Here is an 18,735-nt window from a genome sequence, read left to right on the forward strand (position 1 = left end):
CAGAATTCGTTGCGGTCTATCCACCACGTCTTGTCCTCTACTGGGGTATCCAAATTCGTTCCTTGAGTCCAGTCCAGACCTTCTCGAGTAGAGGGGATCCTCGTTTCCCACATATTCCTTTCCTTCCAGCCAGGCTTTGATCTTGCCAAACGGAACACTGTCGGCCCATTGGAAGAACCGGCATTTACCCTTTCTGCACTTGAGGTAGATCCTGTCCGGGTTGCTCTCTGATTTCGACATGCTCAGAATGAGACTCTCGTTGCAGTAACATTTCATCTTATCCATGTTCCAATAATAGTAAGCCGGTAATTGTTGATTGACCGCCACCACGTACTGGTCAATGTGGGCGCTACCGGTGCAAATGAAACAGATGGTGCCTTCGCTCGTGTGGGGGCAAAAGTAGAACTCCCATCCCCCGTCCGTCATTCTCTTGGTCAGCGGTTCTTTGTGGACGGGGCAAACCGGGTCGCGCTCCGTGTCGTCAAAGGTCTGTTGTAGGAACTGGTCGGGGTCGAAAATTTCACCCTCCTCCAACACTTCCTCTTTCAACTCCATCTTCTTCTTTGTAGGATGTCTCTTTTTACGGGGGACTTTGGGTTTCTTGGGGTTTCCAGTCCCTCTCCTCTGTCGCTTTTTTCGGGGTTCTACCAAGTCCATGGTGCGTCGACTGAGGTCTAGTAGAGGCCGGCGCTAGGCTTTTATACTCTACCCTCGGAATGACGTCAATACGCACGAACCAACCAGAGAGGTAACACGTGACCTCTTCCGACCAACCGGCAATGACCCAGGTGACGTCATCCAACGTATAAAAAGAGCTGCGCGTCCATTTGTCGACTCAGTTGCAGCGATGGAAAGCACAGACAGCGATTCCAGCCAAACTCAAACTCAAACCCAACAAGTCAACGGTGTCTTTGTACAAGGAGATCCCAAGGACTGGGAACCATTGCCTTACTATAGGGATCTAAAAAGGGACGATTTTCAGTCGGACGAAAATTACCTATTGGCGCGCGCGAAACGTGGCATGGAAGCAGGCTACACGTTAATGCAGTGTCAAGAGCATTGGATGTGCGATCTCGAGAGGGCATTACACAAAGGTTTGGCCGAAGCAAGCCAAGAGCAGTAACATGGGTACGAGAGAAAACTGGATGGACCTGGAACAACGCCTCTTCTACACCAATTGTACAAAGCTAGAAAAAAAGATCCAGACCGACACGGGAATGAGTACGTTGTCGTTAGACTATCCCACCACCATACCCGAAAACATTCCAAGGAGAGTCTATGTCTTCGAGGACATGGTGAAAGAGCGCGGGTGTGCCAAAAACCGCGTCACCGAAAGTGAATGGCTCAAAGAGAACCCTCACTGGAAGGGAGCCGTCCTAACGACTCTCAAAGACATTGGGCACGGTTATCTCTGGGATAGACATTGGAATGAATTTGTCTACGTGCCATTACAGCGAGCCTTTTTCTTCGCGACGTCTCGCAACCCGCCGCCCATTGGCAACGGCGTCTCGTTCTGGTTGAACGCGAACGTCGGCGACTTTGACGAACGGAGTGGTTTAGACGATCTCATCGCCCCGTTGAGAGCGAGTGTAGCCCTAAGCCAGACATTGTCTGCTTTCTTGAAACAACCCATCACGGTCGACGCAAACACGTACGAAGAACTGTGCAACCAACTGGCAACTCAAGTAAAATTGCAACGCCTAGAAAGCAATCGCTGGCAAGAAATAGCGGATAGACTGTTAGACAGAGATCTCTGCAACCGTTGCGCCATGGATAAAGACGAAGCTTACCTGGGCGACGACTACCAAAAAGCCAAACTGTGGAGACCTAGAAGTTGTGAAACATGTACAAAATCTTTTGATAACATATTTATTGATGCAGGCTATTTAAATTGACGTTGTATAAATAAAAGTTCATTTGTCATGGATCTGTATGGAAAGTGGGAGTGGTTGAAAAGATTGTGCGAGAAAGCGTATGCTGAATTTGGGAGGGGTATAGATATACCGGAAGATACAAGTGACTCCCCCTTGAGAGTGTTCGAAGCCACTCACATAGAAATAAACTATTTCAGATTGATACCGTTTATATTATGGTTGAGACATTTCAAGGATCCAGCCGAGCTGTTTGCTTCTATTTACAAACTTCATCCGACCACGATCGAAGCAGCAGCTCATAAATTACACGGCACTTATATGAGGGTGATCAGAGCGTCGTCGACATGCCAAAGAAGCTGAAAAAGGATGAAAAAATACTTTCGGACTACCACGATCCCAGTCAACCGGGTAGCTTGGGTGGGATAGCAAGATTCGCCAAATCGCACAAGATATCCGTCGACACAGCCAAAAAAGTATTGGAGCGCGATTTGGGTTATACCCTTCACAAACCGCGCAGACGTCGTTTCGCCACGTTACCGGTCCTGGTGTTTAACGTCGACCAGCAGTGGGTAGCCGATTTAGTGGAAACGCAACCGTTGTCCAAATACAACAAGGGTCACAGATATCTACTCAACGTGATCGACGTCTTGTCTAAATATGCCTGGGTGGAACCCCTAAAAGACAAGACGGGAAAAACGGTGTCGGACGCCTTTGCCAAGATTTTGAAACGAGCCGATGGACGCAAACCTCAGAACCTACAGACCGACGACGGGAAAGAATTTTACAACAAGACGTTTGCCGCGTTGATGAAACGAGAAGGCATCCACCACTTTTCCACGGCCGGAGAAACCAAAGCCAGCATCGTGGAACGCTTCAACCGCACTCTCAAGGAACGCATGTACAGATACTTTACCGCCAAGAACACGCTCAGTTACCTACCTGTACTCCAGGCCTTGGTGAGAGGTTACAACGGATCCCACCATCGTAGCATCGGCACCAGCCCCGAGACAGTGAATGCGAGCAACGAAGGAAAAGTGTGGGAACGCCTGTACGCGAAGAGATTGTCGTCGGGTAAAAGAGAACGAAAAACCCCGCTAAAAGTAGGAGAACGCGTGAGATTGAACAAGAAATTTCGCACGTTCGAGAAAGGGTATTTACCCGGCTGGACCGAAGAAGTGTTTGTGATACGAGAGGTGCGTCGGGGACCACCCGTCACGACTTACAAGATCCAAGAGTTGGACGACACCCCCCTTCGCGGTACGTTTTACAAGGAAGATCTACAAAAAGTCGCAGTGTCCGACGACGATGTCTTCAGGGTAAACAAGATCGTCAAACGAAAAGGAAATAAAGTCTTGGTGCACTGGAAAGGCTGGCCAGACAAGTACGACAGCTGGATCGAGAAGACGGCTCTAAAAAAATCATGAGCCACGAGGAAGGATTTTACGTCACGTTACCCAGTCACAGCAGCGGAACCGAGTTTCCAGAGAATAGAGCAAACTCTTTCAAGGTGCGATTACCTCACCCGCTACGATTAGAAGGAACCGGTTGGAAAGTGGGATTGAGTAGCATTTCCGTGCCAGATGCCAGCATCGACTTAACTCGCTTTAAGTCGTTCAAGTTTCCTCTCTTGAGTGCTCAGTGGATGCTCAAGCGCAAAGACAACGAGGGTCGCGTGCAAAGCAAGTCGGTGACCACCGATCTGACGTTCCAGGACATTCTATATGACGACAACATCGTGGATGGCCTCAGTTTCATGAAAGCCCTGGTCTTCAAGTTCGATCAAGTCAAAGAATACAAGCGTATCGTGGGAGACTTGACCAAGTCGCCCGATAATGGAAAGCAGTGGGAATATACGTTCAAGTGGGAAGGTGAAGAACTAGTCCTCGACAACTCGAACTTGGACGTCTCGGAAGTGAAAACTGAAGGCGTCCCATATTACATGTCTTTCAACGAGGATTTGGCCTTTGACATGGGATGGGTAAAAAAGGACGAGAAAGAAAACGTGTTTCTCGGGCCGAACCTGAAGCCGGAATGCCACCACGCTACGATACCCGATCCTATAGACGTGGATGATTTTGGAGAGGGCAAGAAAAATTTCTGGGTTGTTGAGAATGGACAGCTTTTCTTGAGTTGCTATTGCAACTGGCGCTTTGTGAAACTCAACAGAGCCTTCCAAAAAGTGATTGGAGATGCATCGCGTACGCTTTTCGTTTACTCAGATGTGGGTGGTAGTTCCGTTGTGGGAAATCAAGTCACGGATCTGTTGCGGGAAATTCACTTTCAACGTGAAGGAAAAGGGATCAAGTACTTTGAACCTCTCCACATACAATATATTCCACTCCGCAACCAGATCGTGGACATTATTGAAACGCAAGTGAGCGAGACTACAGGTAAACTGGTGGATTTTGGCGAAGGCAACACGATCGTGACCTTACATATCAAGCGAACATGAGAGGCGGTGCCCTGACGCGTTTCACACCGGATCCTCCACCTCAAGAGGGGAACGGATTTTTGGCCGACATCGTGAGAGAGTCTCTGGGTGGAGCCGTGAGAGGATTTAAGAGTGGGCGCGGCGTCGCGGACCGCATTCGTAAAGCGGGTCAAGGAGCCAAGAGTGGTCCTAAACGAGTCGTGAAACGCAAACTGAAAAACGTCATAGAACGAAAAGTCAAGAGAAAACTGAACGACATCTTTGCCGAAAAATGAATCCCGTTTACTCGCGATCGTCTAGATTGGTCCGATCCAAACGCGCCCCCGTCAGACAGCGGGGAGAAGGATTCTCACTGGCACTTTTGAACCAGGCCTTGTTGGGACAAAAGAGCCGACGACGAAAAGTACAAAAGGGCGGGTGGATAGGTCCCGAGGTCAGAAAGCCTCCTGGCTACGACTGGATACAGACCTTACGGAAGCGCAGTGGAAGAAGGAAGAGAAGACGATGACCGAAACCATCTCGAGTGCCTACCCGCAGTCGAGACGCGAGGCCAATCCTCGATTGGATCTATTCGCCGTACCACCGACAGACGTCAGCGTCTCGTCGTATCGGATGGTCCCCGTTCAGACCTACACCACAGGCATCAATCCGGTGGAGTTTCAGATCGACCCCCAAGAAGATTACATCGATCTCAGCCGTAGCTTTTTCGAGGTAGAATTGCAACTGAAGAAAGACAACGATGAGAACGTGGCAGCTGCCGACAAGCTGTGGCCCGTCAACAATCTAGCCCATTCTCTGTTCAAGCAAATCAGCGTGCGTCTCAACGGTACTCTCATCAGTCCCCAGACGGACACGTACCATTACAGAGCCTTCTTGGAAACGTTGCTGAATTACGACAGACGTGATGGAGAAACCATTTTGAAACCTCAAGGATGGTACAATCATATCGATTTCCCAGCCACGTGGACGGACAATAACACGAACACTGCAGCCAACGCTGGAGCTGGACACGCAGACTATGTAGCCCTGACCGCCAATCACAAGGAGGCTCTCAAGAACTCTAAAGCAGAACAAGCCAATTACACGGAAGGCAAGCGACACGTGTTGCGTTTCAAGCCCCTCATCGAAGTGTTTCATCTGAGCAAGTTGTTGGTACCCAGAGTGCAAATAGGAATACAGATGTACTTCAATTCTCCCGACGTGTTCTTGAACGGAGTGGGTCTTGCAGGAAAGTTGACGGCCGAGGAAGTCAAAGTTCGATTGTACCTGTGTCAAGTGCGTCTCAATCCCACGACGTACAGGAGACTGATGGATGAGATGACCACCAAGAGTCAAGTGGTGAGTTACCCGACCGTGAGAAGCGAGATTCGGACCTTCAACATGCAGGGAGATCAACGACGGTACGAATGCACCAACTTGTTCCAAGGAAGAATTCCCAACCGCGTGATCGTGGGTATGGTACTGTCCACAGCCTTCACCGGGAACGTGGTCAACGATCCCTTCTGTTTTCAGAAGTTTGGAATGAGCAGCATAAAACAACTCGTGGGAGGAGAAGAGTATCCTTACGAGACGCTAGAGTTGGTCCACAACGATGGCACCAAAGATCTCAGAGGGTACCACCGTTTCTTGCAAGCCACCGGATGCCTGTGCAAGCAGCAAGGAAACATGGTGAGAGGTGACGATTGGGGACAAGGAAAGAATTGCACGTTATTCGTGTTCGACAACGTGGCCAATGGATGCGTGGACAGTTACAGGATGAACCCCAAGCAAGCCGGAAATCTACTAATAGAGCTGAACTTTGGAGCCAACCCAGCTGTGAACTTGACCATCATCGTGTACGGAGAGTTTGAGAATCTCTTGGAGATTGACAAGAACAAAGCCGTGTTGTACGACGTGTACCAGCGTTAGTGATGGAGAAAGTGACTTTGAATAACGTGCAATTGGATCAGTTGGCCAGACATCACCCTTGGTTGAAACCTTATTTTTACGGGACAGTGGCCTGCGATCGATTACCTCGCAAACCATTCAAGACGGAAGCCCGCGGGTACATCGTCAACACCGATCCTCACTACATGCGCGGTCGGCATTGGATCGCGCTGTGGACGAATGGAAACGTGTGCGAAGTATTGGACAGTTACGCCTTACCCCTAGAAGTGTACCAGACGGCGCAACCGTTGCAAGATTGGTTGGACGCTCATTGGAAGTACGTGGAGCGCAACGGACAGAGTCTACAATCGTTGTACAGTCAGAGCTGCGGCGATTACGCGTTGATGTATCTCATCGATAGGGCCGAAGGACGTAGCATGAGTCAATTCGAAGCGAGATTCAAGAAACACGATTACGTGTACAATGATCATAAAGTTGGGCAAATGTTGAAGCAATTGATCTCGAAGGAAACGTCGTGGCACAAAATTTGTCAGATGGAATACCATCAGGATTGTGAACCGTCTCTCTGCGGTGTAAGACACTTGTTGTTGTGAGATGACAAATAAAAACGTGGAAATAAATAAGGTGTGTGTCGTCTGTCGCTCGGGAGATCGGGATTCGTTGCAGACTTTTTTTCTGCAACATGCTTATATCATTGCTCGTTTTTTGACGAATGTCATTTCGCCATGGAGCGCGGTGAAGCCTTTAGCTTTCGGATGCCCTCTAGCATTTTGATCGTGGGCCCCTCTAGCTGCGGAAAGACTTGTTTTACCGAGTCGGTACTTTTGAACCACTCAAAAGAGTTGTTTAGTACACCCCCTGAGACCATTCATTACTGTTTTGGGGCTTGGCAAGACGGTTTCGCGCACATGAAAAAGCGAGGCGTGAAATTTCACGAAGGGATTCCCGAAGAAGTAGATTTGACCAAATGGTCTCCCCGTGGAGGGGTGATGGTATTGGACGATCTGATGGAAGAAGGAGGAAACGACAAGAGAGTATTGGATCTGTTCACCAAACTTTCCCACCACAGGAACATCACCGTCCTGTACTTGTGTCAAGACATGTTTCCGCCGGGAAAATACGCCAAGAGCATTTCTCGAAATGCGCATTACATCGTGGCTTTCAAGAACCCTCGCGATCAATTGGGCATGAGGAATTTACTGTTACAAGCGTTTCCCTCCCGATGGCAAGATGTGATGGACGTCTACACCAAGACGACGGAAAGACCCTTTGGTTACATGGTATTGGATCTACACCCTGCCAGTGGCGACGACAGACGGATTTTTAGCCACCTCTTAAAAGACGAGGGATGCATGAGATGTTACAGATTCGTTCGAGATGTTCGTACGTAACGATCACGTGTGGCACGCGTTCTTGGACCTGTGCAGTCGTCATTTCGAGCGTATGAGAGAAGAGGACATGGATTACGACGCCATGCAAACCGTGCTACATTTGGCCGAAAAGCGCCAGATGTGGAAATTCGTGAGAGAATATAACGAGACTTACTTCAGCGAATTGATCCAGACATTAGAAGAGAGAGCTAGAAAGACATGTCAAGACATTCGCCAGCAGGAGTAGGAACCAGTCCTAGTGCCATTCCAATCGTCGACGTCAACCGAGGGGGATTGGAACAGACATTGGATCGAATCGACCCCATAGTCCTTAGACGGTACTTGGATCAATTACCGTCTCCTGCAGTGGGTACGGGAACTTTGAGACCTTCTTCCTCGAGGTCCAACGTACCTGCTGGTCAAGGAACGCTAACGGGTGGTCCACACCAATTGAATCAAGACGACATGCAACGTCAATTGCAAATGCTGTTCAACGATCAACGTCAAGTGGCGGCTGGACGTCGCATCGCAGGCATCACCACGACAAACACCATCACTACGACCTATAAAGACGGGGGACGACCGACCGTTCGTCGTACCTCGACGAGAGTGAGCCATTAAAGATGTCCCTACTAAACGGTTCGAAGACGAACTTGGATCCAGACCTGTTACACAGATTGGACGGATTGTATACCTTTTACCACAAAAAGTGGTGGTGTCATCGTCAAATGTTTTACCATTTTAAGTGGTGTCATGCTTCATTGAATGCTTTGGCTTTGTTCATCGTGGCAGCGGGTGTCATTGCGGGTTCCCTTACAGAAAATAGTGTTATTGTGGCATGCCTAACTTCAGCTGGGACTGTCGTCAAGGGCTGGAACGATTTCAAGAAATATTCGTTCAAAGTGGACGTATGTCGTTTTGCCTACACCAGCTACGACAAGACGTTGATCGAATTGAGAACGTACGCGCGCGGTCTTCCGATGGACGAACTAGAAGGATTCTTGATCAAGATGCAAACTCTAGATGACACGATCACCGATTTCACGCCGCCCGTGGCCGACAAGTACGTGCAAGCGTACGAACGACAACACGATAAATCCGAAGGTACCCCCGTCTGAAGTGACAGTTATGGTAGGATGGGAAGAACGAAACGTAAGGCCAGAAGAAAGAGGCAGCGAGGTGGGGCTCTCGCGAGACGTAAACATCGTTTGGTGGACAAGATAGCCGAGGGGGCCAGCATGTTTCTCTCGGGTCCTTCACCCACATTCTTCACGTTGGGTGGTAAATTGGCCAGTCAAGGATTTAAAGGGATAATGGATAATGTAAATCATTATAGACGTAGACCGCGACGACGATAGGACCATGAGGAGAAAGAAACGTGTGACGCAAAGGCGGAGACGTGCTGGCAGGAGAAGAATAGGACAGAAGGGTGGTATTTTACCCTTAGCAGCCTTGATACCAGCTTTGATCGCGGGTGGAAAAGCAATCGCTTTGGGTGCTGCATCGGGTGCTGCAGGTTGGGGTGCAAAGAAAGCCTTGGATGCAGCCACTCGAAAGAAAAAGAGATAAAAACACTATAAGAGGATGGGGGCATTGGGCGTCACCGGTAGTTACAACAGACTGCATTCTGTGACAAGATGGTGCGAGGAAGAAAGATAGTAAGGAGAAGACGAAAACAACCTAAAAGAGGACCCGTGTGGAGAGGAGAGGGTTTATTGGACATACTCAAGTTTGCCGGCAAGTTAGGTTATAAATTGGGAAAGGACAAACACTATAAGAGGATGGGGGCAAAGGGCGTCACCGGTAGTTACAACCGACGTCCAGCCCCGTGGGAAGTATGAATCGATTACGTCGACAGCGTCCGTTCTTGGAGAGCATTCTGAGAGAAGCCAATCGGTTCAAGCGAGAAGAGATGTTACAGCACGCCAACGCCGATCAGATCAACGCCGTGAGTGAGATGGTATTGAATTTGCTCAAGAACCGCATTCCGCTCAGTCCACCGATCACCGCCAAGCTGCGACGATATAAGAAGGTCTTGCGCAAACTGGGTAAGCGCAGAAACTCGTTGAAGAGAAGGCGAGAAGGTCTCCTGTCACAGAAGGGTAGTGGGTTTTGGAAAGGACTGCAACAGATCTACCAAGCATGTCTCTGCAAAACACCCTCCAGACAATGATGAAGATGTTACGCGAATCGGCGGACAGAGAAGCAGAGTGGGAAAAGAGAGCAGACCATTGGCACAAAGCCTACGCCCGCGTCAATCATGACTATTTGGCTTTAAAATACGACGCAGAGTGCGAAGATTGCATTCGAGAGAGGCAAGAGACTCCGGAAGGAAAGACCCTAGTACTGTGCCAGGAGTGTAGCGACAAGTGTACATCGAGAAGCGACTTGAAAAGGCGCCTAGACAAGTTAGAAGAGGAAGTTCGTTACTGGCAAGGGTGTTACGAAAGCTTGTTGGAAGAATACTTCAAAGATGACCGAGGAAGTCGTGATGGTTCCCGCTAAAGACTTGAATCGTTTGGTGCAATATTACAAAGGCGAAATCACGGACAATGCATTGTTGAACAAAGCGGCTCGCATAGCAGCCGAAAGTCACTTGCTGTTAAAAGATAAATCCGTTCCCGACGGTATCGCCGTGGCACGAGTGAAACCTCTCGCTCGCGAACGGGCTCGTTTGACCAAACGGATACGTCAATTTCCCATGGGAGGAGTAACAGCCAGACGGCCGGGCGAAGAAGCGGAGGAGGAGGAGGAGGAGGAGTTGGAGAATGTAGGTTTGGTGACGGGACCCGTGGAGACCATGTTGAAACAACTCATAAAAGGGAGTGCCAAGAAATCACCTCCCACAGTCACCCCGAAGGCGACAAAGAAAGCAAAAACGGCACCTGCGGGCAAACCGACATTGGCAGAGAGATTCAAGAGTTTAGAAGAGAAACTAAAGACGAGGAAAAAGCCAGCTGTGCGAAAAACGGAAGCCGAGAAACTGAAACCATTACCCGGTTGGGAAGATTGGGCCAAAGGCAAAAAGTTGAGACGAAAATTGGAGTATGACGAAGACCAAGAAGAAGAGGACTGAAAAAAAGACGACACGGCGACGACAACGCGGACGTGGGATCGACATTCAGAAGTGGCTCGGCAAGACTGGAATCGAATTTCACTGGCCCGGTTATCAGTACATGGGTCCCGGAACCAAATTGGCCAAGCGATTGAAACGCGGGGACCCGGGCATCAATCGATTAGACAAGATCGCCAAACAGCACGACATCGATTACAGTCACGCCAAGAATCTAAGGGACAAGTGGAAAGCCGACGAGAAAATGATTAAAGCCATCAACAAATTACCTGGAAGTAAAACCATGACGGAACGCATTGTCAAACGAATCATGCAAGCCAAGAAAAAGTTGAAACTTTAATGTTGTTGAACACAATAAAGACGTGGTTAAACGTTTACATGTTGTCGTATGTGCATTCGATCACCGACTCGAGTAAACAAACAAAACTCTCTTACTCGTTCCCAGTACACCCGAGAAAGGGGGATACCCCCTCATCCCCCCTCTCTGACGTGTTTCTTTTTTTTTTAATACTTCACAAGCGTGCGTTTTCTCAGAATCGCTGACCTAGAAAAAGCAATGCAGACTCATCTGCGCATGCGTTTAGTGCCAGGAAGAACCATACCATAAGGAAGGCATGGCGCTTTCTGAGACAACCTTTGTGGTCTTCACAAGAGAGGTAACTAATTATCAATCGTGAGTGTATCGCGTAGACTCATCTGCACATGCGTTTAGTGCAAAGTATTGAGTTCCAAATACCACAAGGACAGTATGGCACTTTGTGAACCATATCTATAGGATGGTGGTCTTGCTAAGTTTGTACACGTTCATTCCCAGGGTGCGCGGCCACTAGGGCTTCGCACACGTCTCGTTTGTAAACAACAGGTTTTTTTTAATCCAGTTATTAAAATGTGAAACTAGAAACTGCGTGTGTTGTCTTGCAGGGGTCTGGGGACGAACGAGAGTGTGACCGAGGTGGACTGGGAGCGAGTTAGGGCGTGGTCGGGTGGGTCTGGGACCGATGACGTAGGAGGCGACATGTCTTGAAAAAGGTCTGGGACGACACTGTGGCTGAGGACGGCCTGGGACCGAGTTTATGACCGTTGGGGTCTGGGACCGAGTCTCCAGCGTCCTGGGACCTACTCTCATGACGTCATCACCCTTCTGTCACGTGATTTTCTCTCTAAAGGCAAGCGCACCACTGCTGCTCTGTGATTGGTATTTTCTGGTCTTGTCGTTTTTTTCCGCGCGGGGACTGGGACCGAGTTCATTCCCACCCTCCGGGGACTGGGACCGAGTCTCAAGCGTCCTGGGACCGACTCCTATGACGTCAACACACCCCTGAGTCACGTGGTTTGCCCTTTTACACCTATTTTCTTGCCTTGTCGTTTTTTTCCGCGCGGGGACTGGGACCGAGTTCATTCCCACCGTTTGGGGACTGGGACCGACTCCTATGACGTCATCACCCTCCTAAGTCACGTGGTTTTCCCTTTTACGCATGCGCAGAAATGCTGCTCTGTGATTGGTCGACCGCCAGGAGAGCGGTCCTTACTACTCACATGGAAGGATGGTAATTGGCCTGTAGTTCTCTTTAGAAAGCTTGCGCGATTTTTCGCGCAACACCTTCCCAGAATTCTGTTCAACATGGCCTGGACGCGCGCGCGAAATGTTGCGAGTTGGCGCTGCGCTGAAATCGTCACGTGTAACATGCATGTTGCCAAGTACATTTTGCACGATGTTGCGCGACAAGTTGATTCGTTTAACATACCACGAAAAGTTGACGCGGTGTTGCGCGAAAAATCGTTGTTTCAAGTTGCCCAGTGTCACATCACTTTTAATTTCTAGAATCAAAATTTCTTTAAAAAAAACACACATGTTTACAAAACTTACTGTATTTGGCATGAAGAGTACCAATGAAAAAAACGATCACCAGGAAGATGAGAATCTGTCTTTTGACAAGTCCCATTCTAGGACGCGTTTTCTTTAGGTGACTACTGCCATTGCTTCGACGAACGAACGTTAATTAAAATTGAATTATATACGTCATAATATTCCCGGCTTTCTTTTCGAGCTCAAATTTCAGTTTCGTTCTGTTTGTTTATAGCGACATCGCCAACATTTTCACCAAAATTAAAAAGGTTTTGCTGTAAAAATGGAAAACATACATTTCTTATCTCGGGAGTGTGCTAAATCAAATTAAGCGGTAGCCTACAAGCAGGATCACATTAAGGTCACACGCGCGAGCGACAAAACTGCCACAGCGAGTCGGAGAGCAAAGCGAGCCTGCAAGCGATGCACAAAAAATTGAGCCTGCTCTAATCTCTTTTATTATTCCTACCTATATGGAGGAGATATATGGAGCAGAGTTGTCCCTGGTAGTAGGGCTACCCTCTCCCCCAAGCTATCTTTTGCCGAGCGTTTATATGAAAAACTTGTCCCTGTTGACCGAGCCAAAACTTGGCCCTCTAGGTTTAAAAGACTGGCGAGAGTTGTTTTGAAACATCTATTATGTCTGCCTTTTTAAAATGAGGAACGTTGAAACATCGACCACGACCATTTTTTGGACAAATTTACCGCCGACTTTAATTTCAATGTATCTGCAATTTTGTTTTGGTCGACTGCAGCGTTTGCGCATGCTCTGTATGTGTCAACTTGTCCCGACTTGTCCCTGGTAGGCGAGGCGAAAATAACCAAACTGTTTATATTGAAAAAAGTTGGCTCGCTCCCCAGGGTCACCCTACCTTCAAAGCGAGTTACCCTCCACCCAGGGTCACCCTGCCCCCCGAGCCAACTTTGCAATTTCTCATATAAACAGTTCGCAGCTATTTATAAAGAAACGTATAAAAAGTTCTCTCGCCCGGGGTGGCTCGGTATGGAGGGTAACCCTCCTATCAGGGACAACTCTCCTCCATATAAACAGGCCCTAAGTAAAGTGAAGTACAATTAATACGGGAACGAGAGAAAGGTAAAAAACTGACTAAATCTTTAACTACCTTACTGTTACTTGTTTTCGCGGAACTCTATTGTATTTTTATGTTAATTGCGTTTTTTTTTTCGCCAAATCGCGAAAATTAGGTCCCGCGAAATATGCACGTTCCAGCTTCGCGAAATTAAGTTCCCGCGAAAATAAGTAACAATAAGGTAGTTTTTTCGTTTTTTTTTCTTTTCGATCAGCATGCATCTTGGATGTTTCTGACAAGTATCTAGTATATTTCTCACATACCTTCTCTTTTCAGTGAAGCTTCACGTAAACTGAACAGTGTCCAAATGTTCTAACAAATCAATTCCCAGCAAAAACTAATGTGAAATTACACAAGCGCGACAAGCTTTACTGCGAGTACAAAATGCTGTTAGATTTCAATGGTGCAGTTTTGTGTAGTGTGGGAAGGATAAATGATTTTGTCTTGACTTATTCACCCTGCCATTGATGGTCGTTGGGGTTGCATGTTTTTATCAGCGTTGAAATTTGTCGTACGCGCGGAAAATCCCTATAGCCATTTCTCGTTACCCTGAAGGCGAAAACAACAAGATGGGTACACACATTGCTCCCCAAAACCACCCAAAAAAAGAGAATGACATTCTCTTTGTTAGTTTTTTTTTTATAAAGCAAAACGACTTTGAAACGATTAAGGATTAGATGCAGTGTATTTTAGTTTCAGTTTTTATAACGTTCAGAAGTAGTAAAACACTGCGGTGCTTCCCAGCCAGCAGCTCCACTGATGCTGGATCCAGCTTGGAAGTCGTCAGGAGGAACCATGGCAGACAGTTTCGGCCCCTACTCTCCGACTGCCTTCTGCCATGGCGGGGCCCCTCCCTAAGGAGGCTTCCCAAGAGCTGGTGCTGGCTGGGACATGAGTTAAAAAGAAAATAAAAAAATAGCCGAGCCACACTTTGTCATCACGCTTTAGCCAGATAAAGTATGAGGCTTTCTCTGCTGCCTGTTGCAGGGCGGCTACCAACGTTCTCTGTTCTCTTGTGGTGAATCCAAACCGACCACGCATCAAGTTTGCCAGTTCTCGACTAACATACCCACGGAAACCTACAGCAAGGTGGTAATACTCTGGATTCCAGCCAGCCTCTTTACAAGCATCAATTAGTTCCTCGTACCGCCTGTATTTCCGGTCCTCTGCATCTCCAAAGTTCTCTTCCCACGGCACTGTTAATTCAAGCAAGATCACTTGTTTGGCATCGTCACTCCACACTACAACATCCGGACGTTGGCTTGTTGTTACAATGGGAAAAACAAGGGCACTGTCCAAGTCAGCCGCCACCTTCCATGTTCCCTGCCAAGGGAAATATTTAGGTTCATGCTTTCTGTCACAGCTTTTGAACAACCCTTCAGTTAATATAACTGGCCGTATCTGGATGACGCGTAGAGCAGGACATACCAATATACGTATATTGAATTGCAATCGTAACGCGAATCGCGTTTTTAAAACTTTACTTTACACGAGTAAGCGCAAAGGGCACTTTGATTTCTTTTATTGAAAGTTATGAAAGATTGACAGCGTAAACAGTGGCGGTTCCAGACCTTCAGATAACGGGGGGGGGGGGGGAGGGGAGAGCCTCGAAGAACGAAGGGCTCTGTGGACATGGGAGTTTAGATAAATTCGAATTTTTTTTATTGGCTGTTTGGAACAAAGAATTCCAAAACGGAAGTCGAAAATTTAACGACTCTCTCATGCATTCTTTTAAAACGTCATGACTGCAGGACCGGAAGTCCTAGAATCTAGGACTGGAAATTCTGTGTCACCAGAGCTTTTCGTTTTCTCGTGCAAGGCCCAGCCGGCTAAGAGAAACGAAAGGGCTATGGGGACGAGAATGGGTGAACATGTGATAGTGATGTTCATTATAAGCCCCTCGGCCTTCCCAGTCCCCTACTTTTCCATTCAATCTCCACCCTTCCAAGATGGTAACTAATGACGATGAGTCCTAAAAAAATACTATTTACACACAAAAAAAAATACAATCCTGACAACTTCAGGTACAACATTTATTTATTTCCATACAACATCTTTATTTGTACTGTTTATTACCTTTACAAAGATTTGATTCACATTATTTTGATTCATGACCTTTCATCTGTTATAACTTCGGCTGAGTTTCATGAATAAAGCATCTTGGATTTATTGGCCATATAAACATCATAGTCAAAATCTGATTGATAAATACCTCAATCAGGAACGACCGTACTTACATTTAATTTCAACACACATTCACGAGGAATATAAAACTACAAAGCTAGTTTAGTGTGTGACCTCTTCAGTTGGTTGCCATGTAAGAGTTTAATCTGTGATGACTTCATGTAACCACATATGAAAAATATACCTAGATATCAAGTTCCAAACTGTTTATCTATATTTATTTTTAAGCTATATTTATAGTAAATTTAGTTGTTATTTCTAACTAAAGAATTTGAGTAAATACATTAAGATTAAGATGAGCAATTAAACTACACAAGGTTTTAATGAACGTCAACCCTGCACATTTACATTTGTAAAATTTTCAAATGTAAATGTGTATGGCATTGGGACATTGAAATGGTATGTAATTTTATTACTCATCTTTCTCTTAAAGTATTCAAAAACCTTATTTTTTTATTATAGTTATTTATAATGTTTCCGTTGGTTATTTTTTAACATAGCTGTTGTCATTTGGAAGCTGGTAACAAAGTTTATGTTTCATGCATAGCTACATGAAGTCATCTCAGGTTCAAATCTATTTTGACAACCGACTGAAGAGATCACAGACTAAACTGGTTTTGTAGTCACATATATTACATAAATGTGTGTTGAAAGTAAATGCAACTGAGATCTTTCCAAATTAAGACACTGTTTTAAGTCATGCTTTCTTTTCAATTCAATTCTCCTTACTAATTCCCAAACATTTCTTTTAATGTTCATTCTGAGAGTTCCGTAGTGCATCAGGACAGTATCCTCTAGCTGATGATTGTCTTTATTCTCACTACTTGACTGATGGACAATAGATTAACTATGTATGGAGAAACCAGTTCTTAATCACTTTATCTTCTCAGTCATGTTTGTCAGTAACGACAGGACTTGGCAGTCACACAGCATATTCAACTGACTACGAGTATGTTCTTTCAGTCATTGATCTCCACTGCCTTTGTTATGTAACAGTTGGGATGTGATGATATTCGCTTCACTTAGTGCTGGTGAATTGGCAAAGAAGTCAACAAATGCTTCACATTCTTCTAAGGATTCTGTTAGACTGGGAGTCTTGTGAAACAGATCTAGAGCCTGCAAACAAACAAAAACATAACTAAGATTTGCAAGCAAGAAATAACTGCTAGAAGAACTGGAACTGACTTACAGATACAGTAGTGCAACTGCTCGAATGGGGTCACTAGGAACATAGCTATGCTATGAAAAACATTACCGGTAAATTGAGAACAAAAGGTGGCCACCTTAACACTGAAAAATATAGACTTTTTCACTTTTGCACTTCACGCTCTGTGAGCTCGACTTTAATATAGGGAAGTCTATGAAGAATACAGCAAAATTTCAATCCAATTTCTTGATTGGTTTATCAACAGTTTTTGTTTGGCCAATCACAAAATGAGTTTTTGACAGAAAATTATGATCATTTGCTTCCAATTGTTTGTCTGCAATGCAGGCTACCAAGGATGGGAGTTTATAAAGATGCGTATGCTCTTGCTTGTGCATTGAAATGTTTTTTACTGTTTATGTGGTTATCTTGATATTTTACTTATTTTGCAGGCCATTTTCCCGTATCTCAACTTAGCTAAAAGCATACAAATTATAATACCATTTTTCTTAGGCCCTCTATCTTCACACCACAGCATCATCTCTGTTATTTAGCAAGGAAACTATATTGACACAACATTGATCCTTGTCTGTGGAGACTGTAGACTGGACCCCAACTATGAAGACAAGATTAATAATCAGTAAAAATATAGCATCAGAAAATCAAAACCATGTCAATCAAGATGATAGGCAAGCTCTTATATCAACATATTCATACAACTTGTAATAAATTGTTAGTCAAAAACATCCAAAGGTCATTACTAACTAATAAATTTACTTTGACTTTGATTTATTATGACTCACCCAGAAGAACACTGCTCGTTTCCCTGCACATTCATCTTTCTTGGAATACTTAGCCATGTTAGTCAACATCCAGTATCCCAAGCTGGAAGATCAAAGAAAACACAACGAAGATTAACCATTTATGAAATTGTTCCATGTTATTTTGCTGTAACAACACATTCTCAAAAACACTTCACCTCAATTTGACAATTTATGTTGATTGACCATTTATGAATGCTCCATATCTGTTGTTTTACTGTAATGTTCAGCACATTCTTGAAGACACACTTATGTGTAGTTTATAATTTGCAGAAAATATTTTTTTGGCTTTTTAGCATTATACATAATTAAATTATGTTATTTATAACAGGCTGGTACTTGAGAGGGACAGGTAGCAGGCCATAGACTACCCCTTGATCAACACAGGCCAAGATATACAGGAAGGAAACCCTCGGATGTGAGCAAATTTGTTGTTCCGATCATACATCATGTAAACACTTCCCTACAACTGTAAAAATTCCAATAAGCTTCCAGTTCCTTCTCCTTGAAAATAAGTACAATAAAAATAAAAGTAACACAGACTTGAATAAATACCATTTTTCTTAGGTCCTCTATCTTCACACCACAGCAACATCTCTGCTATTTAGCAAGGAACCTACTGATCTGATCGGACTTGAACTCAACTAAGAAAAAAAGTTAAACGATCAGTAAAAATGTAGCATTAGAAAATGCAAACTCAGGCAATATAGTCAAGCTCTGATACAACATACTTTTGCCACTGCATAATGATCTCTGTAATAAAAAGAAGTATCCCTATTTCCACAGACGCCTGGCTTAACGTTGCTTTGTAGAATGCAAACATGTAAATGGAAATTGCAGAAAATTCTTTTGGGATTTTGGGGGGTTATAAATATTATAAGCTTAAATATACGTTTTAACCATAAGTTAGGCAAGAACAGACACCATGCGAGACTCCCCTGGATCCAACGTGAGTCCAGATCTACTGGGAAAAAAGCCCCTGGTTCATTTTTACAACGTCAAAATTGCGTTTAA

General features: G+C 45.6%; 4 protein-coding genes and 1 long non-coding RNA gene across 5 annotated transcripts in view; 3 read left to right on the forward strand and 2 right to left on the reverse strand.

Annotated features, from left to right (window-relative positions):
• Positions 1-12,624, reverse strand: part of LOC144657747 (uncharacterized) — a 34,541-nt gene extending 21,917 nt beyond the window's left edge. Inside the window, exon 1 of the mRNA XM_078518096.1 lies at positions 12,503-12,624. Within this exon, the coding sequence (XP_078374222.1) occupies positions 12,503-12,578 (76 nt within the window). The 5' untranslated portion in view covers positions 12,579-12,624. The remainder of the gene's footprint in view (positions 1-12,502) is intronic.
• Positions 4,727-5,562, forward strand: LOC144656486 (uncharacterized; the record flags this gene model as incomplete). The annotated part of the gene is made up of 1 exon (XM_078516705.1): positions 4,727-5,562. A coding segment is annotated over exon 1 (753 nt), but the record flags the coding sequence as incomplete, so codon positions are not given.
• On the forward strand, positions 5,577-6,213 carry LOC144656487 (uncharacterized protein F54H12.2-like). The gene has a single exon (XM_078516706.1). It carries the CDS (start codon positions 5,614-5,616, stop codon positions 6,211-6,213), a length of 600 nt encoding a protein of 199 aa, XP_078372832.1. The 5' UTR covers positions 5,577-5,613.
• On the forward strand, positions 6,918-7,591 carry LOC144657749 (uncharacterized). Its single transcript, XM_078518098.1, has one exon. The coding sequence runs from the start codon at positions 6,918-6,920 to the stop codon at positions 7,581-7,583; it is 666 nt and encodes a 221-aa protein (XP_078374224.1). The 3' UTR covers positions 7,584-7,591.
• A 3,001-nt stretch (positions 12,625-15,625) lies between the features above and the next one.
• LOC144657662 (uncharacterized) lies at positions 15,626-18,373 on the reverse strand. The gene is made up of 4 exons (XR_013571593.1): positions 18,277-18,373; positions 17,704-17,785; positions 17,402-17,516; positions 15,626-16,872 (listed from the first exon to the last, which is right to left on the reverse strand). It is a non-coding gene; the product is annotated as an uncharacterized LOC144657662 (long non-coding RNA).
• Positions 18,374-18,735: the final 362 nt, after the last annotated feature.

The sequence above is a fragment of the Oculina patagonica genome, chromosome 6 (genome assembly GCF_052425735.1).
Source record: "Oculina patagonica isolate OP01 chromosome 6, crgOcupat, whole genome shotgun sequence".
Taxonomy (NCBI): domain Eukaryota; kingdom Metazoa; phylum Cnidaria; class Anthozoa; order Scleractinia; family Oculinidae; genus Oculina; species Oculina patagonica.

Coding starts and splice junctions, on each gene's coding strand:
- LOC144657749 (XM_078518098.1), top strand. CDS start 6,918: ATGGAGCGCGGTGAAGCCTTTAGCTTTCGGATGCCCTCTAGCATTTTG.
- LOC144656487 (XM_078516706.1), top strand. CDS start 5,614: ATGGATGAGATGACCACCAAGAGTCAAGTGGTGAGTTACCCGACCGTG.